The sequence below is a fragment of the Muntiacus reevesi genome, chromosome 3 (assembly GCF_963930625.1).
Source record: "Muntiacus reevesi chromosome 3, mMunRee1.1, whole genome shotgun sequence".
In the NCBI taxonomy this organism is placed as follows: domain Eukaryota; kingdom Metazoa; phylum Chordata; class Mammalia; order Artiodactyla; family Cervidae; genus Muntiacus; species Muntiacus reevesi.
This window is the reverse complement of record NC_089251.1, coordinates 10,708,587-10,731,753: the sequence shown is the minus strand read 5'-3', so window position 1 is coordinate 10,731,753 and position 23,167 is coordinate 10,708,587. Positions and strand designations below refer to the sequence as shown.

Sequence of the window (23,167 nt, the reverse complement as noted above, 5' to 3'; positions counted from 1 at the left end):
TACTTGAATGTGTTTTTTAAAAAAGCACAGACTTCTTTTAGATGGAATATCTACCTACGTTTAGCTGAAAGGCATATGGAAGACTCCACAGTGGGAAAGGAAGAAAAGATGGACTATTTTTATTAAGAAAGAGTACCTGCAGAAAGCACAGCTGCAGGGTTAGTAGAAAGTAAAGGGTGCCAGGTCCATGGCTTAAGTGGTCACCTTGGAGGACAGAGAATGAAAATGACAACACACATTCCAGCCTGCTTCTGTATTCCTCTCCTACTGACGCTGTATCTCAATAGGATCTAACTGGACCTTGTGATCTCAAATCTTGAAAGGGGCCTGTAATGGAATAAACACTCAATAAATGGATGCCAAATGAATTCCCTTATGACTTAGGGCACAATTAACATTTATAACTCAGGAAGCTCCCTGAAATAAGCACAGGATACCTTCAAGCCATCTGGGCCATGAACTAGTTCCAACACAGGTATAATTTTAGTATCCACCAGATACCAGCAAAATTATACTTGCTATAGAACCTCTGAATTTACACTGTAGCCCAACTTCCCTCCTACTCTTCAGACTAACTAAATCTACTGAAAAATACATGCAAATCAGTCAAAATCACACACCCCTTTCTCTTCTCTTCCCAGTACAACGGGTCCTCCATATCTAAGATATGGAAGACCAACCATACTACACCATTTTCTACAAGGGATTTGAGCATCCTCAGACTCTAGTGTCCAAGGACGGTCCTGGAATCAACTCCCTGTGGATACTGAGGGATGACATTAAAGAGTTGAGGCAAAACAGTACAGTAAAAAAGAAATAGATGGTTTGGGATAATGTGGAGTTAGAAAACCTGATTTTAATTCCAACCCTTCCATGGTTATGTGTTCTTGGACAAGTGAATCACATCTTAAGCCGCTCTTAAGACTTCTACCTACAGAGACTAAATGTACCTCTCCTACCTTCACAGGACTGCTGTGAGGCCTCAGAGAGAACACAGTGGGAACGTGCTGCAAACAGCGCACAGCAGCACAGCCCAGTGCACCCTGGGCTTTGATGGCACTACTCCATGGGTTATCGCTACTTTCAGCAGATAAGATTCCCTCGCTCCCCAAACTCGCACGTACTTGTTAATCAGAAGCACATATTTGCAAGTTGTCTAGCTGAGGTTATTAACCTGTAACCTGGGTCTGAATGCAGGCATTTTTCTGTATGTTATGTCACCAGCCTAGACGGTCCATTAGAGCCACACTCTTCTGTTTGCATGCTCAGTCGTGTCCGATTCCTTGCGATCCCATAGATTGTAGCCTGCCAGGTTCCTTTGTCCATGGGATTTTCCAGGCAAGAATACTGGAGTAGGTTGCCATTCCCTTCTCTCCAGGGGATCTTCCTTACCCAGAGATCAAACTGCATCTTCTGCATTGGCAGGTGGATTTACCACTGTGCCACCTGGGAAGCCTCTCTTATTTATTTAGATCTTTTAAACTTTCCACAGAAATATTTTAGCTTTTAGTGTACATATTTTATACTTCTTTTGTTAAGTTTATTCTTAAGTATTTAATTCTTTTGATGTAATCATGAATGGAACTATTTTCTCACTTTCATTTTGTGGATTGTTGATAGTTACGAAAATACAACAGATTTCGGTATATTGATCTGGTATTCTGTGACCTTGCTAAACTAAATTAACTCTATTTGTTTTGGAGCTTTTTTGTGAATTGTTTAGGATTAAACATAGGATTATGTCATCTATGAACAAAAACAATTTTAATCCTTTCCAATTTAGAGCATTCCTCCCTAACCTTCACCTTACTGCACTAGCTAGAACCTCCAGTGAATGATGAAAAGAAGTAGTAAGAGCACATTATTCCTAATCTTAGGGGAAAGAGATTTGTATTTCACCAATTAAGTATTATTAGCTTTAGACTCTTCATAGATGTCCCTAGTAAAGTTGTGGAAGCTGCCTTCTACTCCCAGTTTGTTGGCAGATTTTATCATGAATGAGTACTGAATTTTGCCAAATGTTTTTCTTGTGTCTACTCAGATGATCAGGCAGGGATTTTTAATTTTCACTTTATCAGAATTATTTTATGGTCCAGGACACTCTTAGAAACAGCTTCATGTGTACTTGAAAACAGTGTATGTTCTGCAAGGCATATTCAATAAACATGACCTATGGTAAGTTGGCTGATTACTTCTCAATTCGTTATAAGCCTATGGTGGTGGTGGTTGATAGTTTTATTCAGCTTTATAGTTGCTCTTTGGGGGACAAGATTCGTTCACCTTTTCACTCACTTATGCCAGAAAATGAATCTCTTCCTATGTTTTCACAAATCTCACAAGTGATAAAATCCTAATCTTGATGAAGCCTAACAGTCAGCTTGAAATCAAATTTATTTTCCTGGAATTAGACCCAAGTGCCATAATAAACTGCTCAAACACAACTCAATCCCAAAATACACTTGGGAGGAAAAACTTCCTGACGAAGACGGAGGAAGAAAGTCACTCTGGACTACTGAAACAGTTTTCAAATTCCAAAGGCAACAATACAGCAACTTGAATATCAAAGACCTATCTTCAGTTCCCACTTTGGAAAGCTGTACCTGTTGGAGCCACAAGTACCATCTATGTGTATATACAACCTGAACCAGCCCTAGAGCCAGTCATGCCTAAGATCTTGGATCTTAACAGCAGGTAGGTACCAAACAGATGTTATGCAGTGAGTTACACTGAGGGCTACAACCAGTCCTGGTCACTGCAATTAAGTCCATTATATTTATACTCCCAGCCAATAACAGGGTGATTTGAAAGTATCTTTTCCACTTGCCAAACTTCAAGCACCACCTAATGCCTGGGTTCTCACTACAGTTCCCAGATCCCCTCCTCTGCCACCCCAGGGCTACCAAATTCCTAATAAACCCTGAATTTGCCTCTCTTTGCACTGTCCCTCAAACATTAATACCAGACTTAATGGGGAGTTTCTACAATCTCCATGCTACCTGTTTCCTGACTGAAGCTATCATATCAGAAATTTCATCTGCTCTATTACATTCTCCTTAGAATGTACCAGCAACTTCTGCTGAACAGTCAGTGGCCATAGTCCCAGGTAAACGGATACCTGGACTCCAAGCTGGGTTTAACTTCTTTCCTGAGTATTTAAGATATGAACACAAATGTCAGTCTGTGTTGAGCACGGGTGCTAGAAAGATAAGACAAGTCAGGGCAGAGAAGGGGCAGCCATTTTCTATCATGGACACAGAAGCAAAGAGTTATCAGTCTGAAGAAGAGAAATGTGAAATAGAAGCACCAGAGAAACAGCAATAAGCCTCCACAGAGATATTCGAAAAGAATCCTGATCTTGCTCCTTCATGAAATCCAACTGAATGCTCCCTCCTTCATCTCCAAGAGAAACCCTGTATTTTCCACCAATATCCTCATTTTAAACTAGCTTAAAAAGAGTGTCTTTCTTGCAGTTTAACTACTCCAGTCAACACCCCTGGTTTTCCTCCCTTGCTACCAGTCTATATTTCCCAGACACCAACAATTGTTTACACGTTAGTGTGTTATTTCACCATAATACAGCTTCTTGTGTTCAACTCATGCTTTTCTGACTCTACCAAGTTTCTTTACAACCCCCTAAGATGAGATCATATTATCTAAGCTCTCAAGTTTTCTCTGGTTATGATGAAAGGGGCAATGAAAGGCAGTGTGGTCTTAACCTTTTAGTCTTAGCTTCTCATCTGGGAACTACCATCTACTACATAAGGTTGTGATGGGAATTATAAAAGGTGAGAATAAAGTGCTTAGTACAGAATCTGACATACAGCAAGCCCCACTAAAGGAGCTCTCTTCTGTAATACCTTGATTGAACTTGTGCATACTGAACAATAGGTAAAAATCATATCACTAATCATTAGGATCTAAATGGCACCAAGTATATCAAGAAAACTAATCGAGAGTAACTCCTGCTGGGCAGCATTCTTCTCACATGACAGCAGTACATCACTAACGTGTGAGCAGCCGTATCAACTCCCAATCAACACCTATTTCTTCCAAACTTTCTTCCAGTCCCACTGTATTTTTGAAGCTTTTCAAATTACCCTGCTATCTTTCACCTACATTTGTAGGATCATTTCCACTAATTTACCAATGGTGCTTATGAGGCTTGTTTTTTTAGTGATATTTTTTACCCAAGGTATTTCAAAAGAGAAAACAAAAGTCAGAAATTGAAACTAACTGGTCAGACTTAACTAATAAAGCTTAAGAAAATGTGATATATTTTTGGTGAAAGATTATTAAGAGTCAAAATTATCATGACTATTAGGAAACAGGGATTAAGGCATTTTAATTTTAAATTTTTGTCTAATAAAACCTCTCACACAGAGAAAGAGACAGACAAACAAAGGGATAGAGACAGAGACTAAATTTCACAATTAAGATTATTTTGATGAAAATGATGTTTAGAGCTTAGCTTTTATTGCATCTTACTTATGTTGAAAATTCCTGAACAACAGAGATGCTAAACAGTGCAAACATCAAGAAAATCAACAAAAATCCCAGCACAAAATCATTTAATAAAGGATTTAACTTTCTTCTCAATTACAAAGGTCTATTCCATCCAACATACAGAAAAACAATTCCTAGAAGAAACAGTTGTTGCTACTCATGTAAAAATAATTCTGTCCATAGGACTGATCACATGAGTAGTAATTCTATCAACAGTATTAGAGCTACTATTATAAACATCTGCATACACATAGTGAAGATCCACATAACAGTCAGATTTTGCTTCAAGTCATAGAAGACATACATTTTTTTAAAATTTCACACCTAGTTCCAAAGGCCATAACACTGAGGCTTCTTCTGACTAGCCTGTGGCTGTTTTCTACCTTCTCCTCTTCCTTCTCAATCTTGTAGGCCCATGATTCTCAAGGTATGAATTTAAAGAATCCTCTTGGTATATTAATCCAACTTTCATCCATCTTATGAGTGACTGACGTCCCATTTATTTCTACTTATGAATAAAGGCTATTAGTAACTTGTTAATGGACTGTCAACAAAATTTGGTGTTTATAAACTAAAAGTAACAAGAGATTCTTTAACATTCTGCTAATTAGCCTGGGTGCCACAAAATGGGTGACAATGTTCCACAGATCCTACTGCAAACACAAACATAAAATCACTTGGAAATCTTGCAGTTCTCTGAACCCCATTATCACTGTTAAGGGAATGTGGTAGTTTCCAATTACTGTTATTCTAGCTTTTCAATCTTCATTACAGTTCATTCAGCATCCTCATTTTCAAATTAGTTCAATACATGTTGTGTATGCTAGGCAGTACATCAACTGTATCATTAATTTAAAATTTTCTAGTACTATAATTAGACTTTGACATGTATATGCCATTTCAGATATGAACCATACCTCACCTGCTAGTGAACACTTATCATCTTCCCTCCAAATGTATTTGTATGTAATAGTTCATTGTCAATGAACTATTTTCAACTGGAAAGCAGGAATAGAAAGGTTAGGTAGATAATGGGGTCCTGCCTAAGTCAGCTGTGTTCATAAGCTAACCAAGTCACTGAGGTCAAAAAAGTTAGCATCATTGCCACTATCAAGCAAGCTGCAATAGGTCACATTGCTTTCAGCCTAGTTGTCCTCTCAAATCTCTCCTCAACTACTTCAGGGAGCATTAGAAACTCACTCCACCTATTACCTTTTAATTTTCACAGCCTGATAATTCTACCTATGGGCTTCTTAGAATTTTAAATCCCTTTAAGTGACCTTGTTCCTTCACTACTATCTTAAACAAATCCTTGTCCAGGAAAATTTCTGTTGTTCCAATTTCCATCTTTATAAGGAAAACCCACACCTTCAACTATAACATTCAAAGAAGTCTTTTCATATCCTAGGAAAGACGTCTTAGACCCAAAGGATGGCAGGGAGCTAATAACACCTCTTCTTGCAGCCTCCATGGAAGTAGATTGTCAGCTCTTGCATATAAGAGCACATCTTTCTTACTCTGACTCACCAAACTCAGATCCCTTTGCATTCATAGTCAGCTCTATCACATTCCTCTTCCTCTCCCAATATTTAAAAAAAAAAAAAAAAAAAAGCAACTGTATAGTTATTGAATAAGCTAAGATTTTGAAGTTTTAGAGGCAATGGAAGTCAGGCAGCAGAATGGATTCCCATGATACTAATTAAAGAGTTTCCACTCCAATTAGTTTCTTAGAATGAGCTAAAGGCTCATTCCTTCTCTCAGATAATTGAGGACTAGTAGTACTACTTTTAAGAAAATCTTGGTTTTCTGTTTCATTTAACTACAAGCATTGTTTTTCATTTTTCAATCTAATTCCTTGCTCTTGGCTCTTCAGTTAGGACCTGTTGCCACCTAGTGGACAAAGTGGGAATAAATGCCAATATATTATGCCAGGTTCTCACCACTGGGCTTCCAGAAGAGACCTCTAGGTGGAGACTTCAAATCTGAAGAAGAGTGCCTACACCAAAACCAGTTAGTGGGTTTAAGCTTACACAAAAAACTATAAATTCACACAAACAAAAGCGACTGTGTTCAAAACAATGAGTTAGATAAAGATAAAAAAATGAGAATACATCATGACCATAAGAGGCTTATCCCAGAACTGCAAAGCTGGCTCAATTTTCAAAAATCAGTCAGTATAATTCACCATACGAACAGTCTAAATATCTAAACAAATGCAGAAGTAGTATTTGAAAAATCTGACACCATGTACGCTAAACACCTTTAGAGAACTAGGAATACAAAGAAATTTCCTCAAGCTTATAAAGTGCATCTCAAAAAATGTGTAACTTCCAGATTTCAAAACTTACTATAAAGCTACTGTACTCAAAACAATGTGGGATAAAGACAGACATATAGACAAAAGAAACAGAATAGAAAGCCCTGAAATAAGCTCTCACATATATGATCAATAACTTTCAACAAGGTTGCCAAGACCATTCAATGAGGAAAGGACAATCTTTTCAGCAGTGATGAAAAAAGGGAGTATCTACATGCAAAAGAATGACTATGAACATTATAGCATATTAACCAAAAATTAACTCAAAACAGATCAAAGACCAAAATGTATAAAACTTTTAGAGGAAAACAAAAGGGAAAAGATTCCTGGCATTGGACTGGGCAATGATTTCTTGGCTATGACACAGACAACAAAAGAAAAAATAAGTAAACGATACATCAAAATTTAAATCTTCTGTATATGAAGGACAAAATCAACAGTGAAAAGGCAATCCATAAATTGGAAGAAAAATATCTGCAAATGATATACTTGATAAGGGATAATCCATAATATATAAAGAACTTATGGAACTAAAAAAACAAAACAAATGCAAATCAAAACCACAGTGAGATACTCACACCCATAATAAGGTATGTGTGATACTATCAAAAACACAGAAAGCAGGAGGAGGCAGAAAAATTAGAACCCGTGGCACTTTACATGGTAGAGCCACTGTGGAAAAAAGCAATATGGTGCTTCCTCAAAAAAGTAAAAACAAAACTATAATATGATCCAGCAATCCAGTTGTGGCTATATACCTAAAAGAATTGAAAATGGGGACTTGAGCTACTTGTACACTCAATATTCATAGCAGCATTATTCATAATATTCACAATAGCTAGAAGGTATAAGCAACCCAAGGATCCATCAACAGATATATGGACAGACAAATGTGGTATATAACAAACAATGGAAGATCAATCAGTCTTAAAAAGGAAGGAAATTCTGACATGCTACAACATGGATCAACCATGAAAATAGTATGCTAAGTAAAGAACTCAGGCACAAAAGGACAAATACAGTGTGACTCCACTTATATGAGATAACTAGATTAGTCAAACTCACAGAGACAGAAAGTAGAACAGTGGATGCCAGGGTCTGGAGAATGGGGAAATACTGTTAAACAGTTACAGGTTCATTTTTGCAAGATAAAGAGAGACCTGTGTATGGATGGTGGTGACAATGGTTGCATAACAGTATGAGTGTAGAAATGACTCTAAATTGTACATTAAAAAAAAAATGGTTGACAGAAAACAACAAAATTCTGTAAAGCAATTCTCCTTCAATAAAAGAGAAAAAAAATGGTTAAGATAATAAATGTTTTGGTCTGCATATTTCACAATTAAAAAACACTATAGCTAGTATCATACGTGATAGTGAAATACTGAACTCTATTCCTCGAAGATCAAAAACAAGATTAGAAGGCAGTCCTCAACATTTTAACCTACTGTTGGACTGCAAATTTTAGCCACTGCTGTAAGGTAAGAAAAATAAAAGTCATAGACATCAAAAAAGAGGTAAAACTGTCTTTATTCATAGTCACACACACAAAAAGTCTCATTTTTAAAGTTATTAGTTAAACAAATTTAACAATATTGTATCAAACAGTCTCAACATACAAAATTCAATTGCACTTCTATATACTAGCAACACACAAATGGAAAATTTTAAAATAATATTATTTACTACAGCATTAAAAAAAATACTCAGGGATAAGTTAAAAGAAAGAGGTACAAGATCTCAATGCTAATCTTTTAAAACATCACTGAGAAAAAATAAAGTTCTAAATAAGTGGGAAAATATACTGAATTAACAGACTAGAAGACTCAATTCTAAAATGACAAGTCTCTCCAAATTGATAAGATCAATGAAATCCAAAATCTCAGAAGGCTTTGTTTAAAAAAAAAAGTTTTTTTGATGAACTGATTCTAAAATGTATAAGGAGATTGAAACAAAACCCTAGAATAGCTACAACAGCTAAAATAACTCTGAAAAGGAAGAATGGAGTTGGAGAATTTTAAGATTTACTATACAACTACAGTACTCAAAATATTGTGGTATTATAAATAGATTATAGAAGAAAATAAGAGTCTACAAGTATATCATACCTAAGAAGATCAAATTATTTTTCAGCTAGCTTATCAAAAACTCAAAGGGAAAGTCTTGTCAACAAAAAGTGCTGTAACATAAATATTCGTTCCTATCTTATACCATACCAAAAAAAAAAAAAAAAAACCTAACTTAAATAAAGCTAAAACCATAGAGTTTCTAGTAGAAAGCAGAATAATACCTTAGAAACCTCAGGTTAGGCCAAGATTTCTTAGGGAAGATACAGAAGGCATTAACTATAAAAGAAAAAAATTAATAAACAGAGCTTCATAAAAATGTAAAACTTTTGCTAATCAAAAATCATGTTTAATAAAGTAAAAGAGAAAGCCACAGATTGGGAGAAAATATTCACAACATATATACTTGATGAAAGACTTGTATCATAATAAAAAATATCCACAACTCAATAACAGGACAAAGAACATGATTTCTTAAATTATCAAAAGATTTTGAATAGACATTTCTAAAAGGAAACATGAATGGCCAATAAGGGTATGAAAAAGTGACCAACATAGTCATGAGGGAAATACAAATTAAACAAACACACATCATTTTTGCTCACTAGAATAATTAAAAGTTTACAACACCAAACACCTGCAAGGATGTGGAACTATTAGAATGCATACTAATGGAATTGCAAACTGCATACACAATTTGGAAAACTGACAAGTTCATAAAAAGTTTAACATAAAGCTACCATCGGACCCAACAATTCCTAGATATGTTTAAGAGAAATAAAAATATATCCACAAAAACCATGTACAAGAATATTCATAGTTGCTTTATTCCTAGTAGCCCGGAACCAGAAAGAGACTAGGTATCAACAGATGAACAGATCAATTATGATATAGACAATGGAATACTACTCAGCAATAAAAAGAGTTAGTAACACCTGCAACAGCATGGATGAGCCTAAAATACTATGCTGAAAAACACTAGACAAAAGCACAAGTTGTATGAGTCCATGTGTAAGACAAACTAATCTATCAAAACAGAAGTCAGAAGTTACTGCTTCTTGGGGGCAAAACTGTATGATCAACTGAAAGGTACATATATTTGTGAAAACTGCTTAAATCTTACACTTAATATTTCACTGTATGTAAATCATACCACTATTTTAAAAAGATAAAAAGTATACTGGCTTTGGAATCACACAGGCTTCAGTTTGCCACTTAACTGCTGTGTGATCTTGGCAAAGTGTTAAAGTGTCAGTTTCCTTATCTATAAAATGGGCAACCGCAAGGGCAGCACAATTCATATGAGAAGCTTACTTAAGGCTCCCTACATTCTTGACAGCAGGATAAAAAGTAGGCTAATTCTGATGCCATGATTAAATGAAGGCAAGGCTGAAAGCAGAAGCCTAAAAATGCTGCTCTAAGCTTTTACCCTGTTCCTGAGCTTCAAGATAGCTCCTGATGCTTGAGGATACTGATCCTCATCCCTTAAAGCAATTTCAAGATAAGAGAATTCTGAATGTAAAATCTGTGATCTAAATGGCAAACTGTAGCCTGGGTGGCTCAATTTGGCGGAATAGCCTTAGAAACTTGGCAGCTGAAATGAGAGCCAGTAGATTTTTTAAAAATCTGTATCTCATTTCTTAACATAAGAACCTCATTTAAAAAAAAAAAAAAATTAAGGTCAATTCCCTGATGATTCAATGCTTCGGACTCCACACTTTCACTGCCGAGGGCCAGGGTTTGGTTCTCGGACTGGGAACAAAGACCCTGTAAAATACTGTGCAGCCAATAAATAAATTTTAAAAAATTAAAACAGAAATAGTGAATATTACTCTGTGATACCATTTGCCCAAGGACATCACTGTTAACAGTTCAGTGTATCTTCTTCCAGACTAAAATTTACCTTCTCCTTAACAATTCTACAGTCCATGTAATGAGTCCCCTATTAAATTTCTGAGCTATTTCTATTTTTTTTTTTTTGCTATTATAAATGCTGAAAAGAATATCTGTGAATATACATTTTGCACACCTGTCATTTCTTCTAGGATAAATACCCAGATGAGTTAACTGCTAAATCTGCAAATTTGAATTTAAAAAGTTTAAATTTTAACTGGTAAATCTGCGAGAATAAACCCAAACATTTTTAGTGTTGACAGATATTATTAGAATATACTCATAGACTTCTTTCTCATTTTCCCACACCTTCATCTGCACTGACAATTTTTTTTTAATAATTATTTTTTAATGTAGAAATTGCAAATAAATGCTTACAGAAGACTAGAAGGAAACATAAGTACATCAAAGAGGTCATACAGGTTTGTGACAAACCTGAGCACATGCTCATTTCAAGAGGCAGCCACTACCCTATTCAAGTCAACAGATCCCATGTAGAAATCCAGGCCTACAGTTGAACCATCCAATTTATCAAGAAGGCCAGAAATACAAATTTTCACAAAAATCTTGCAGGTTTTAAAGGTTGACAGTATGTTTTTATTTAAACATCCAATTAGTCAAACAAAACAGATCTATAGGCCAGATTAAATTTAGCTCAAGGAATTTCATACTAAGGTGAAAATGATATAACATTTTCACTTTGAATCTTATTATTCATGCAGTTTATCCTTCCCTATGTTTACCAACACAGGGTATACCTATTAAAATTTAATTTTGGTTCATATTGTCAGCACCTTTTAAAGAAAGATGCTTCTTTTCTTCTTCCAGATTCACATCTACAACAAATACCGGACCAAAAAAAACAAATGTAACTTCAGGTACAGAAGCTAAGAGTCATCTTAACTGATCTCTGTGCCCAGAAAAGACTTATGAGGACTAATTTGGGATTCAATTGCTATACTCTCAACATACTTAGAGAACCACAAGATTTTTAGAGAAAATACCAATTTGTAAAACTCCGTATAACTCTGAAAAGGGAGAATTTAATAATCCAAGGTTTGCCTCCACTACCTAACACATTTGCCTAACACAAAAAATTTTCTCTTTGGTGAGACATCAAAAAAGAAAGAGAAGAATTCCCACACATCCCCTTTGTTATCCTATACTGAATTTAAACAATCATCTTCCGCTTTTTTTTTTTTTTAATTAAAACAACAACAGGTGTATAGAAATCTTTCTCTGCTCTCAAAATATTACTGCAATACTGCTCCTACGGAAATAATTTCAGCAACCTATCTAATTTCAGAGTTTCTTCTCATTCCTTCTTAGTCATCTATTACAAATCTCCAGACCCAGATGTTCAAGCATTCCCTGAACCCACCACAGATAATAGCAGAGATCCATGACTCTCCAAGGACTAAAAAGAGCCTTTGAATGCAACTATCTTTTCATCAACTGTAAACAAGTCCTAAACTGTTGGCTCCATAGGGAGTTCCTACCAAGTCAGTATAAACTCTGAAACAGGGGCAGAGGTCAAGGGGATGAGAGCTCAGCCTAAACTCTGGATCTCATCCCACCCCCATCCTATTCAAAAGAATCCTTATCAGAAAGGAACTCCCAAGCAAAAGGCCACATTCAGGAGAGTGATCTTGCAGTGACCTAGCAGATTGAGCTGAAGTTTTGGAAGCAAGGCTCTTGGAATTGTTATGAATGTGAAATACCAATATCACAACCAGAATGTTCTGAAGGAAAGGTGACACAAAGAGGGAAACCAAGGGAGATTTGTGAACTTATCTTCATTTGTTTCAGGAAAGAACCTGTTTGATAATAAATAGTGCAAATAATCCTGAACTACAGAAGAAATCTCCTTGGGAACCTACTCCATAGAAAATTACTTTACATCCAAAATAATTCTAATATATGCAAAAGAGCCCAAATGACACTTAGAAAATAGTCTTTATTCTGGACACAAAAGGCGCCATTATATGTTATAAATCATTATATTGCCTTAAACTCTTCCATTAGCATCTGAGACTTGTCACAGTCAAGAGAGCCAGAAACAGGATAGAAGATTCAGTAAAACAGCAGCTCTGAAGTCCCAGATATTTCTCCACTGTGTACTTTGGGGTGAGTCATTTAACCTCTCCAGGCCTCAGCACTCTGCTCTGTAAGATAGGAATAGTATCTTTTCAATAGGTTTCATGAGTGCTTACTGAAAAATGCACATGAAGCATTTAGTGTGTAACAAATATTAGCCATTATTACTATTATTATTTTTATTATTATGGAGTAAACGCCACATATCATGTTTTGTGTCTATCACTCCTGATTAAATCAGAGTCCCTTGAGGGCAGGAACTGAGTCTTAGCTTGGCACACACATCAAAGGGAAAGAGAGAAATGGGAAAGGAAAGAAACAATGGGGTAGGTATTACAAAGTCAAACTTAAATTTAAGTAATTTTAAATGCTATAACGAACTCTCCTCACTCCCACTGAACATGTTCAGAGTACCTAGTACATAAGGAACATCCAATAAATGTTAATTTTCTTTGATCTCTAACACCCAGCCTTAAGTTCATTATCTGCAGACCACACTTGGGCTTAAATGAACTGTTTTCTGAGATCAAAAATTGTAACATACAGTTTGACAACTACGAATAGACCGATAGGACATAACACAGAATGTTGGAATTTGGGAATGAACCTATTTCAAAATCGGGTATTCTAGCTGAGATACACATTTCTCTCTTATAGCCTGAAGAATCCACAAAAAGTCTCCTTGGGATCCCAAAACACTTGACAGATGAACATGAAGCCAGAGCGAACGATCAGTATTAAGTCGTCTCACTCTGAAGCTGTGCTTTAAATTGCCTGTTCCTTCCACATCACTCATGAATCTCTGCCTGGTGGGAGTCTATCAGTATGGCAAGACAGTGCAAACATTAATTTAACTCTCAAGTCTCTTCTAAAATGCTCATTTATCCAGGTGTTTAATCAGTAATGGGGGGATATGTATGTTTGTGTGTGTGTGTATAATAAAGTTTGTGTCAGGAAAAATCCCAACTATGCAGTCCTTTTAAATGGTAATGGTAGATTTTTAATGATACAGATTTCTTCCTCAGCATGCTCTCTATAAGACCTTGCTACTGACCAAAGAGCAAGTGTACAATCTGAGTATTTATTTTGAATAAACAGAGGGTTAACTTCTTTAGTTTCCTAAGAGGTTAAATAAATGGACTGGCAGATGGTCATTTGGATTACCTGCTGCTGTTGGAGGAAGGGGTCCAAACACCCTAACAGTTAACCAGATGGTAAAGACTAGCCTTGGCCAGCAATACATAAGGTCTGCTCCTTAGAGGAAACTACTTACTTGAAGCAGTAACTTACACCTGCTAACATCTGGAATGATTTATCTTTGTGTCATTAAGAAACACAGGCTAGTTTAATTGAATTCAAAGGCTCTGTGTAACCAGGCTACTGGTTACAACAGCCAGTAGTACAGAGAGACTGAGACTTTCAACATTATGCTACACAGAAACATCTACTCGAAAGCCTTTGACTGTGTGGATCAAAATGAACTGTAGAAACACTTAAAAGAGATGGGAATACCAGACCACCGTACCTGTCTCCTGAGAAATTTGTATGTCGGTCAAGAAGCAACAGTTAGAACCAGACATGGAACAATGGACTGGTTCAAAATTGGGGAAAAAGTAAGACAAGGTTATATATTGTCACTCTGTTCATTTAACTTCTATGCAGAGGACACCATGCAAAATGCTGGGTTGGATGAAATCACAGGCTGAAATCAAAACTACAGAGAGAAATATTAACAACCTCAGATATGCATATGATACCACTCTAATGGCAGAAAACGAAGAGGAACTAAAGAGTTTTTGATGAGGCTGAAAGAGGAGAGTGAAAAGCTGGCTTGAAACTCAGCACTCAAAAAACTGAGACCATGGCATCCGATCCCATCACTTCACAGCAAATAGAAGGGGAAAAACAGAAGCAGTATAAGGTTTAACTTTCTTGGGCTCCAAAAACACTGCCAATGGCGACTGTGGCCATGAACCTGAAAGACATCTTCTCCTTGGAAGGAAAGTTATGACCAACCCAAACAGCATATTAAAAAGCAGAGACAACGCTTTGCCAACAAAGGTCCATCTAGTCAAAGCTGTGGTCTTCCCAGCAGTCATGTACAGATGTGAGCGCTGAACCATAAAGACTGGGCACTGAAGAACCGATGCTTTTGAACTGTAACTCTGGAAAAAACTCTGAAGAGCCCCTTGAGCTGCAAGGAGATCAAACCAGTCAATCCTAAAGGAAATCAACCCTAAATATTCATATCTGAAGCTGAAGCTCCAATACTGTGGCCACCTGATGCAAGAGTGAATTCACTGGAAAAGATCCTGATGCTGGGAAAGACTGAAGGCAAAAGGAGAAGAGGGTGGCAGAGGAGAAGACGGTCAGATAGCATCACTGACTCATGGACATGAATTTGAGCAAACTCCAGGAGACAGTAAAGAACAGGGCAGCCTGGTATGCTACAGTCCATAGGGTCACAGAGAGTCGGACACAACTTAGCAACTGAACAACAAAAACAATAGTGTTTCTCATTTACCGAGCGTTGTTCTAAACGCACGTATTACTTCATTTAATCTTCACAACAGCCTTGTCAAGTAGAAATACTTTTTCATTGTCCCCATACAAGAGATGAGAGTACTGAGGTACAAAGAGGTTAAAGAACTTAGCCAAGATTACAGAACTCAAGCAATCTTGAGCCAGAGTCCACACTCTTAATTCAGAAGCGTTTCGGCTTATATTATATAAAAAGCTAAAGGGCTCACTTAAAATGCAGACAAAAAATTTATATAAAACTATGTTCATTGTGGCATTATTTATAATGAATAAAAAACTGGAAACAACCTAAATGTCCAACAGTAGGAAAATGGTTAAATAAACCACAGTAAAGTTATTCACTTACAATGAAATATTATCTTGTCATTAAAAAGATTTATGAAAAATTTTTCATGACTTGGAACAATGTTCCCAGTATAATGCTGAGTGGGGGAGCAATAAAGAGTAGACAAAATTGCATATATGATTTCTAACCACATAAAAAGTTCAGACACAAACTGGAAGGACATATTCTCAAATAAGAAACAATGGTTATTTCCAGTTGGTGGAATTAGGGGTGTTTGTGTTTTTCTTTTAGTGTTTTCCACAATGAATATGCATTATCCTACCAACAGTTTAAATAAAGGCAATTTCTATCTTTTAATCAAGCTACAAGAAAATCCTCAAGCAGATGGTATGAACAGCTAAAAAGCTACTAATCTGTCTAAACTTCAAGTAGTTACTTTCCTTGGGATAACACCCTTTGAACACCAAACAACCACAGTTAGCACATACCAAAAAGAATTCTCACCTTCAACTACAGAAACTGAATTAAAATATGAGTACATTCAATTTTGGTCAATATCCATTTTCCAATTATTTATAGGATTATTTTATAAGAAGAGGAATGGATTTAACTATTCAGAGGCCAGAAATCCAGGAATGGATTTACTGAAATGTAATAAGGGACAAAAGTCTGACTAGGGAAGAAGAACAGCTGTTGCTAATCCAACTATTTACCCTTTGACCCTCTATCTGGCCAATAACTGAACAGTATCAATTGTTTTCCTGTATTATGTGCTGTTTACAATCCCTGAGAAGCATGAAAGGAATTAATAATTTAACTTAGAAAGCTGACAGCCTTTATTGGGGAGCCCCTTGTCTGTGGGACAGAAATCAGAGCAAGTAGCTGTCCTGAAGTCATAGGTCCCTTTACTGTTCCTGTTTTATAGCCTAATTGGCCCCCAAACATAAATCAATTATTTCTCCTGTTTTAAGCAACAATGAGTTCTATTCTCTAACTTTCCTTGTATCAAGTCAGTCCTTGTTCTCTTGAGTTTTACAGCTACACAGTAAACACGATGGCTAAGAAAAAAAAACTCGGGGAGCAGGGCAGACTGGGGTTATTTGGAAACAGAAGCAGAGAAAGGTTATGCTGTTTTGAACTTCTCTTGACCTTTGACTGCCCTTGTCCCTAGCTTATGCTAATAGGCAGGGTACAGAGATGCTTCTTGTAGAAATGAACTTAGCCTGAACCTGTGCCGTAACATTGGACTCCAGGAAGCCCAGGAATCATAGGAAGGCGGCCAGAGTGTGAACAGCTGCCCATATTCTAAGCATGGCTACCCATCTGCTCTACCACTGAAAAGGGAGGCAGGGGGTAGGCCACATGAGTTGGACAAAATTGGGTCTTTCCTCATCCAGGTCCAATACATACCACATATCCCAAACTTGCTGTCTACAACCACTGACAAGTAAAATGGGAAATCAGCAACAATGGTATTTCTTGGTTCAAAATAAGCAAGAATGAGCAGGACTTCCTTATCAGGAATTTGAGGAGTAAGGGAGACACTGGAGCCTCGAAATCCCAAAGATTCATCACAAAGAAAACCCTACTGTCCTCCATCTAATGTGCAAAAGTCATGAGGTATTAACATAGGAGACTTTACTCCTTCCCAATCAGAAGCCATAGAATTGTAATATCAACAACCATAACCAACTTAATACACGTGTATAGCCCATTTCAGTCTTGAGGTTTCCTATTATTCCGTAGGATGCTCATTTGAACCCCAAGACTGATTCAGACAGGATGATAAACTTCTGTTTCTGCCTACTCATTATTATGTCAGATCTTTATGTATTTCAAAGAGAGAGACCAAAAACACTAGCAACTTCACAAAAATAACATGGGGTCTACTAAAAATATTGGCCACATAAGCTAAGTACAATTTTTAAAAGAAAAATGATGTTTTTAAGTAAATCTCATTCCATACTGACAGATATTAATAGAATTATGATTCAGTATCTGTTCATTCTCATGGTATGGAGAGATCTATAAAGCACAATATCTAGACAGGGATTCTATGCAGAAATGTTAAATGAGTTAGAATTACTTGGGCCAGCAGGAAGAAAAATCCAAACATAATCTTCGTAAGAAGATCAAGTACTTTTCCTAGAAGATGGGCATGAATATTTTTAATTGCTACTAAATGAAGAAAAAGAATAAATTTGGGTCCCATATGCTTTAAAAAGTGTATTTTTAAATAATTTCAGACTAGGAAAGGTTTTCTGATAGACTGTTAACAAATGAGAGTGGGACTTAAGATTTATTTATTTTTGTATCCCTGGAGCCTAGAACTGGGCCTGAGCAGAAACCATTCAATATTAAATTGAGTTCTCAATTATCTGGCTTGTTTTATGTGTAGTTCTATCTGAAAGATCACAAGGCATGCCAGTATCCTTCCTAGTGTTAAAAAATTCTTCTAAGTGGGGCTTCCCTGGTGGTCCAGTGGCTGGGAGTCTGCCTGCCAATGCAGGGGACACAGGTTCACTCCCTGGTCCAGGAAGATCCCACGCTCCACAGAGCAACTAGGCCCAGTGCCACAACTGCTGAGCCTGAGGGTTACAGCTACCAAAGACTGCATACCTAGAGCCTATGATCTGCAACAAACGAAGCCACTGCAATGAGCAGCCCATTTACTCCAACTAGAGAGGAGACCATTTGTCGCAACTAGAGAAAGCCCATGCGCCGTGAGGAAGACCCAGAGCAGCCAAAAATGACAAATTCTAAAAAGTGCTTCTAAGAAAGACCCATGACTCAAGAATTTACCTTTTCCTCCTCCTAAATGACAACTATTCATAAAAGAACGACAAAGTGAAAATAGTGTGTTCACTCATAGGTACTGGAATGTGAGGTAGGAAGGTGGGGTAAACCAAACCTATAATATCCTACAAAGTTGATTCTGGTATTACCTACAAAGCTGATTCAGAACTTTATGACTTCTAGAAAGAAAAACCTATTTCCTTAATGTATGATAATCATTATGAGACTTACTTTTGTTTTGTAATTAGTAATTATTAGTTGAACAAACATGAATTTTATACTATTAAGGTGTGTGAGGAAAATATGAGAAGGTCCACAGCTCTTAGTCAGGATGGTGAGAAGGTGAACTTTATCACTTAACCTCAACAACAGAATGGTAACAAATAACCAGCCCCATAACCCTAAAAAATACAAGAACTAGAAAAAGTAACTCTAGATCATTTCAGAGAGTCTCAATCTAAAGTATCATTTGACCTTTTAGTATTATGGCAAAATAATATGTGTATACACTAAATATTCCCATGTCCATATCCCAGAATGGTGTTTGTGACATTATGAGAGCACTATAAACACAGATGAAAAGAATCATTTAATTAAGACTTTGAAATGGTCATTCTCATACCTTAAACTTAAGAATGTAAATGAAGATGCTTAGAAATTAAACTGTGGTATGAAGGTTATCATCTATAAATATCTAAACCTTTACCTAATCCTTCTTTGAAAGAAATGTCAAAATTAGTCAATACTTTTAAAACATGGTTGTGGGTATACGCTTGTATGTGTGCATAAATGAAAGCACAATTTTTGTCAGTGGTAGCTTCATGGAATGATGGAAAACAAGACTAGCATTAAATAGAAATTGTCAGCAAAAAATTTTCTATTAAATGGCTAGAGTCTGACCACAAAAAAATATGAGAAGAAAAACAAAATATAACTAGAAAAGAGAATGTCCTCCCCATAATCATAAAGTGAAATACAATCTGTGAAGAGGCCTATAAATGACACCTTAAGTTATATATTTTAAAAGTACACACACATATACTTTTCTTACCCATTAACACTGGGGAACATTTAGAACTTACTAGTGCTTGAGTCGAGCTCTGCCAATTCGTCCTGACAAAAGCCTGAAGAGAAAAAAATAGGAAAAAAAGATTATAATTCATGAATTACTCCAAGGTGCCTCCAAATATGCAAAGTATCATACAGTGAAAAAAAAAATCTAGACTCGTAAGTCAAATTTGGATTTGAATCCTAGCTCTACAACATTTAGCTACTGCAGATCCTTCTTTGAGCCTCCATTTCATCATTTTTATATAAAAAAATGGAGATGGTAACAGCACTTCTCATGGAGCAGTAATGAGGATTAAGTGAGATGATATAAAATGCTTATTGAGCACAGTCTCTGGCACAGAGGAGCTCAATAAACAACAGCATAAGTAACTATGAGTAAGCATGCCAAAGTTAATTATAATAAAACATGTGCAATATGTATACATATGTAATACATATAATGAAAATGAAAGTCGCTCCATCATGTCCAACTCTTTGCAACCCCATGGATTATACAGCCCATGGAATTCTCCAGGGCCAGAATACTGTGGGTAGCCTCTCTCTTCTGCAGGGGATCTTCCCAATCCAGGGATCGAACCCAAGTATCCCGCACTGCAGGCGGATTCTTTTCCAACTGAGCCACCAGGGAAGCCCAAGAATACTGGAGTAGGTAGCCTATCCCTTCTCCAGGGGATCTTCCCAACGCAGGAATTGAACTGGGGTCTCCTGATTGCAGGTGGATTCTTTATCAGCTAAGCTATCATATTTCATAGTAAATTTACAATGCATTTAATATTTGTCATGTTCTACTTATGTCATCAATTATTTCCCAAAAGAAAGCAAAATATACGAACTTATAAAAACAAAAAAAATGAACTTATAAAACATCAAACAGGGTAATTTTATTTAAAATTTTCATAACTGCCAAAGAATTTTACCTATACACACAAACAGAAGCAATTCTTCCACTAACAAGTATGCTATTCAGGTTGGAATAAACAGCCCTCAAAGCACATTTCAGGCCCCAAAACTCTAAGCTACATCTTTCCGATTGGTGTACAACTATCACACTGAAGAGAAAAATCAAGCACAGTGAGTGGCAAATAGACAATAGGGGTTCTATACACAGTTAATCAAAATTCTGTTCTCCTGGAATGACTGCTTACTCTCTCCAGTTTGCTTTTGACCCATCCTCAGTTTAAATATTTCCTCAGAAAAGCTTTTTCTTACCTCCTTTACCCTCGTCTCATACAAAAGGTCAAAACTCCCTGTAATAACTATCTACAATGCTTTGTGCACTCATCAACAAGGAATTACTTGTTCAATGTCTGACGCCACTATGAGGCTGTTCCACTAATAATGTTCCACCGACCTAGGGGAAGGAACCTGGCCTGTCTCGTTTACAGCTGTATCCCCATTATCTCTCACTAGCCTAGTACAAAGCAGCTGTTCAATAAACATCAACTGTGTATCTCAATGGTAAACTCAAAAATAATGGTGCAACACTAGGACTAGATGGTTACAAGAGTATTTTGTGTCATCAGAGTCAGGCAACCAGAAGCCAAAAGAGCAACTGGGAGTCATGTGGAGAAGGGTTCAAATAGCAGACTGTTTAAACATCACTTTTCAAAGTCCTTGCAATTCTAAACATTCACCAAACAAACCACATTCCTTGTCTTCCTGTGCTTCCTCCTCCTTCACTTGGTAAAGAACTACTCATCATCCTTCAATGAAGCACGGAAAACAGGAGACACTTCTCCTGTGCTCACAACTTAAATAACTGCCTCCTTCACTAGATAGTGAGTTCTTCAAGCATAGTGACAGTGCCTCATCCATCCACAGAGCTGTTTCTATGCCCACAACAGTTGCCGCTGATACAGTATGTAAGGTGTTCAAATGTAAATGAACAAAACAGAAAACACTACCCTGTCTCTAGATCAAGGGAAGAAAGTCACAGGATCAGAAAATCGAAGTCTGGCCTGGAAAGTGTGTGGAATGTCTGAGTGAGGAAATCTGATCTGGAAAACCAGGGTTTGGAAGGTGCTAAAGTGACTGATAAGCCTAAAAAGGATCACCTTAGAGCGACTTTAAATCCTCTCTATATAAATGCCTGGGGATCAGAAAAGCTGTATGGCGATGCCAGGCAATAAGGAAATCACTTATCATTACACATGGGTCCAATATTGAACATTCTGCCAGAAACGAAGCTGAGGAATAAGCATACACTTAACATAAACTGACTCAAAAATAGGACAAAAACATGGGAAGGTAGATAGTATAATAGAAAATTATAGTTCAAAAGCCACTTTTGGTTTAGTCATATGACGTAGGTAAGTAATTACTTATATTCTGGACCTCAGATTCTGGACATTAAGTGAAAGAACTACACTGGGCTTCAAGAAAAGACAAAGTCTAACAACCTTTTCTGAAAACAACATTTGGAACTCAAAATAACTAGATCAAACACAATAAAGAGGGAGTGACTAAAAAAACAAAGACAGTACTAAGAAAAACAGTTAAAGTGGGCATCTATTGCTTTTACCTGCCTAGCAATCACTCCCCCTTCTGTTAAGGGCATTCTGATTTTCCTTTAGAGACTTAACCCTTTACACTTTCAGCTGCTATGACCCAAGTAGGATTGACCCTAGCCCTGCTACAAACTGAAATTAACAGCACTTACCTGATAGGTCTGTTAAAAGGATTAAATGAGACAGTGCATGTAAAGACTTTACACAGTACTTGACAAAGTCAAAGCTCAATATATGTGAGTTACTACTAACTAACCAACCCCAAGGGTCCAAGAAATCTCATGCTCTACCTATGGCACCAAAGAGCACACTATAGGAGAGTTAACTATTAATTCATTCATGACATCATCCTCAAAGACCTGGAATGGAATCCCCTAACATTACTAACATAGTTTAGTTACTTGCTGTGATTCTTGAATCTTTTCTATATTTTGTGCCTATAAACTGTTTGATACAATAATCCCAGATGTAGTATGTTACTCCCTGAGGAAAAGAAGAACTGTTTATATCTGCCTTAAAACAAATTCCTCCAGTGGTCACAAAGATCCCTGATTATGAAATTCATTAACCATGTCTATATATTCCCTCTATCCAGCCCTGAGACCATTGGCTAATAATGTTGTCTCTGGCTTTACAGATCATGCTAATGCAGGAGGTCTGAGGAGATACAGAGAACAATGTTAATCCTACCTCCTGACAACCAGTCAATGGAATGGCTAGATCTGGCTACCATTCTCAATCGGTCTTACCCAGATTCTCAGAAACCAGATCTGGCTAGCAAAAGGGTTTCTAGCTACAAGAACCCAAACCAGTGCTAGAAGTAAACTCTCTATGTATTGAATTCAATTCAACACAAAGGCAAAGAAAGGATATCAGAATTGTTCAGTAAAAAGCAGACTCCTAAGCTACCTAAAAATACAAAAATAACTCCCAAACCTCCTGCCTCACAGAATATAACACATTAAACAGATTAGGGAAATGTTCTGAGAAATCTAGAGCCTTTGGCTGGTGGCTTAAATTGCTTTAAAAAGGCAGAGTCAAGAAACACAGATTGGGGGTTTCCCTGGTAGTCCAGTGGTTAAGAATCCGC

General features: G+C 36.8%; 1 protein-coding gene and 1 long non-coding RNA gene across 3 annotated transcripts in view; one reads left to right on the top strand and one right to left on the bottom strand.

The window, feature by feature from the left end:
- Positions 1 to 2,158, top strand: part of LOC136163790 (uncharacterized) — a 48,283-nt gene extending 46,125 nt beyond the window's left edge. The window contains exon 3 of the long non-coding RNA XR_010662292.1: positions 968 to 2,158. This is a non-coding gene — a long non-coding RNA (uncharacterized lncRNA). The remainder of the gene's footprint in view (positions 1 to 967) is intronic.
- NR6A1 (nuclear receptor subfamily 6 group A member 1) overlaps positions 1 to 23,167 on the bottom strand; it is a 215,463-nt gene that overhangs the window by 162,098 nt on the left and 30,198 nt on the right. For both annotated transcript variants that reach the window (XM_065928470.1, XM_065928471.1), the window contains exon 2: positions 19,582 to 19,623. In XM_065928470.1, coding sequence (XP_065784542.1) covers positions 19,582 to 19,623 — 42 coding nt within the window. The remainder of the gene's footprint in view (positions 1 to 19,581; positions 19,624 to 23,167) is intronic.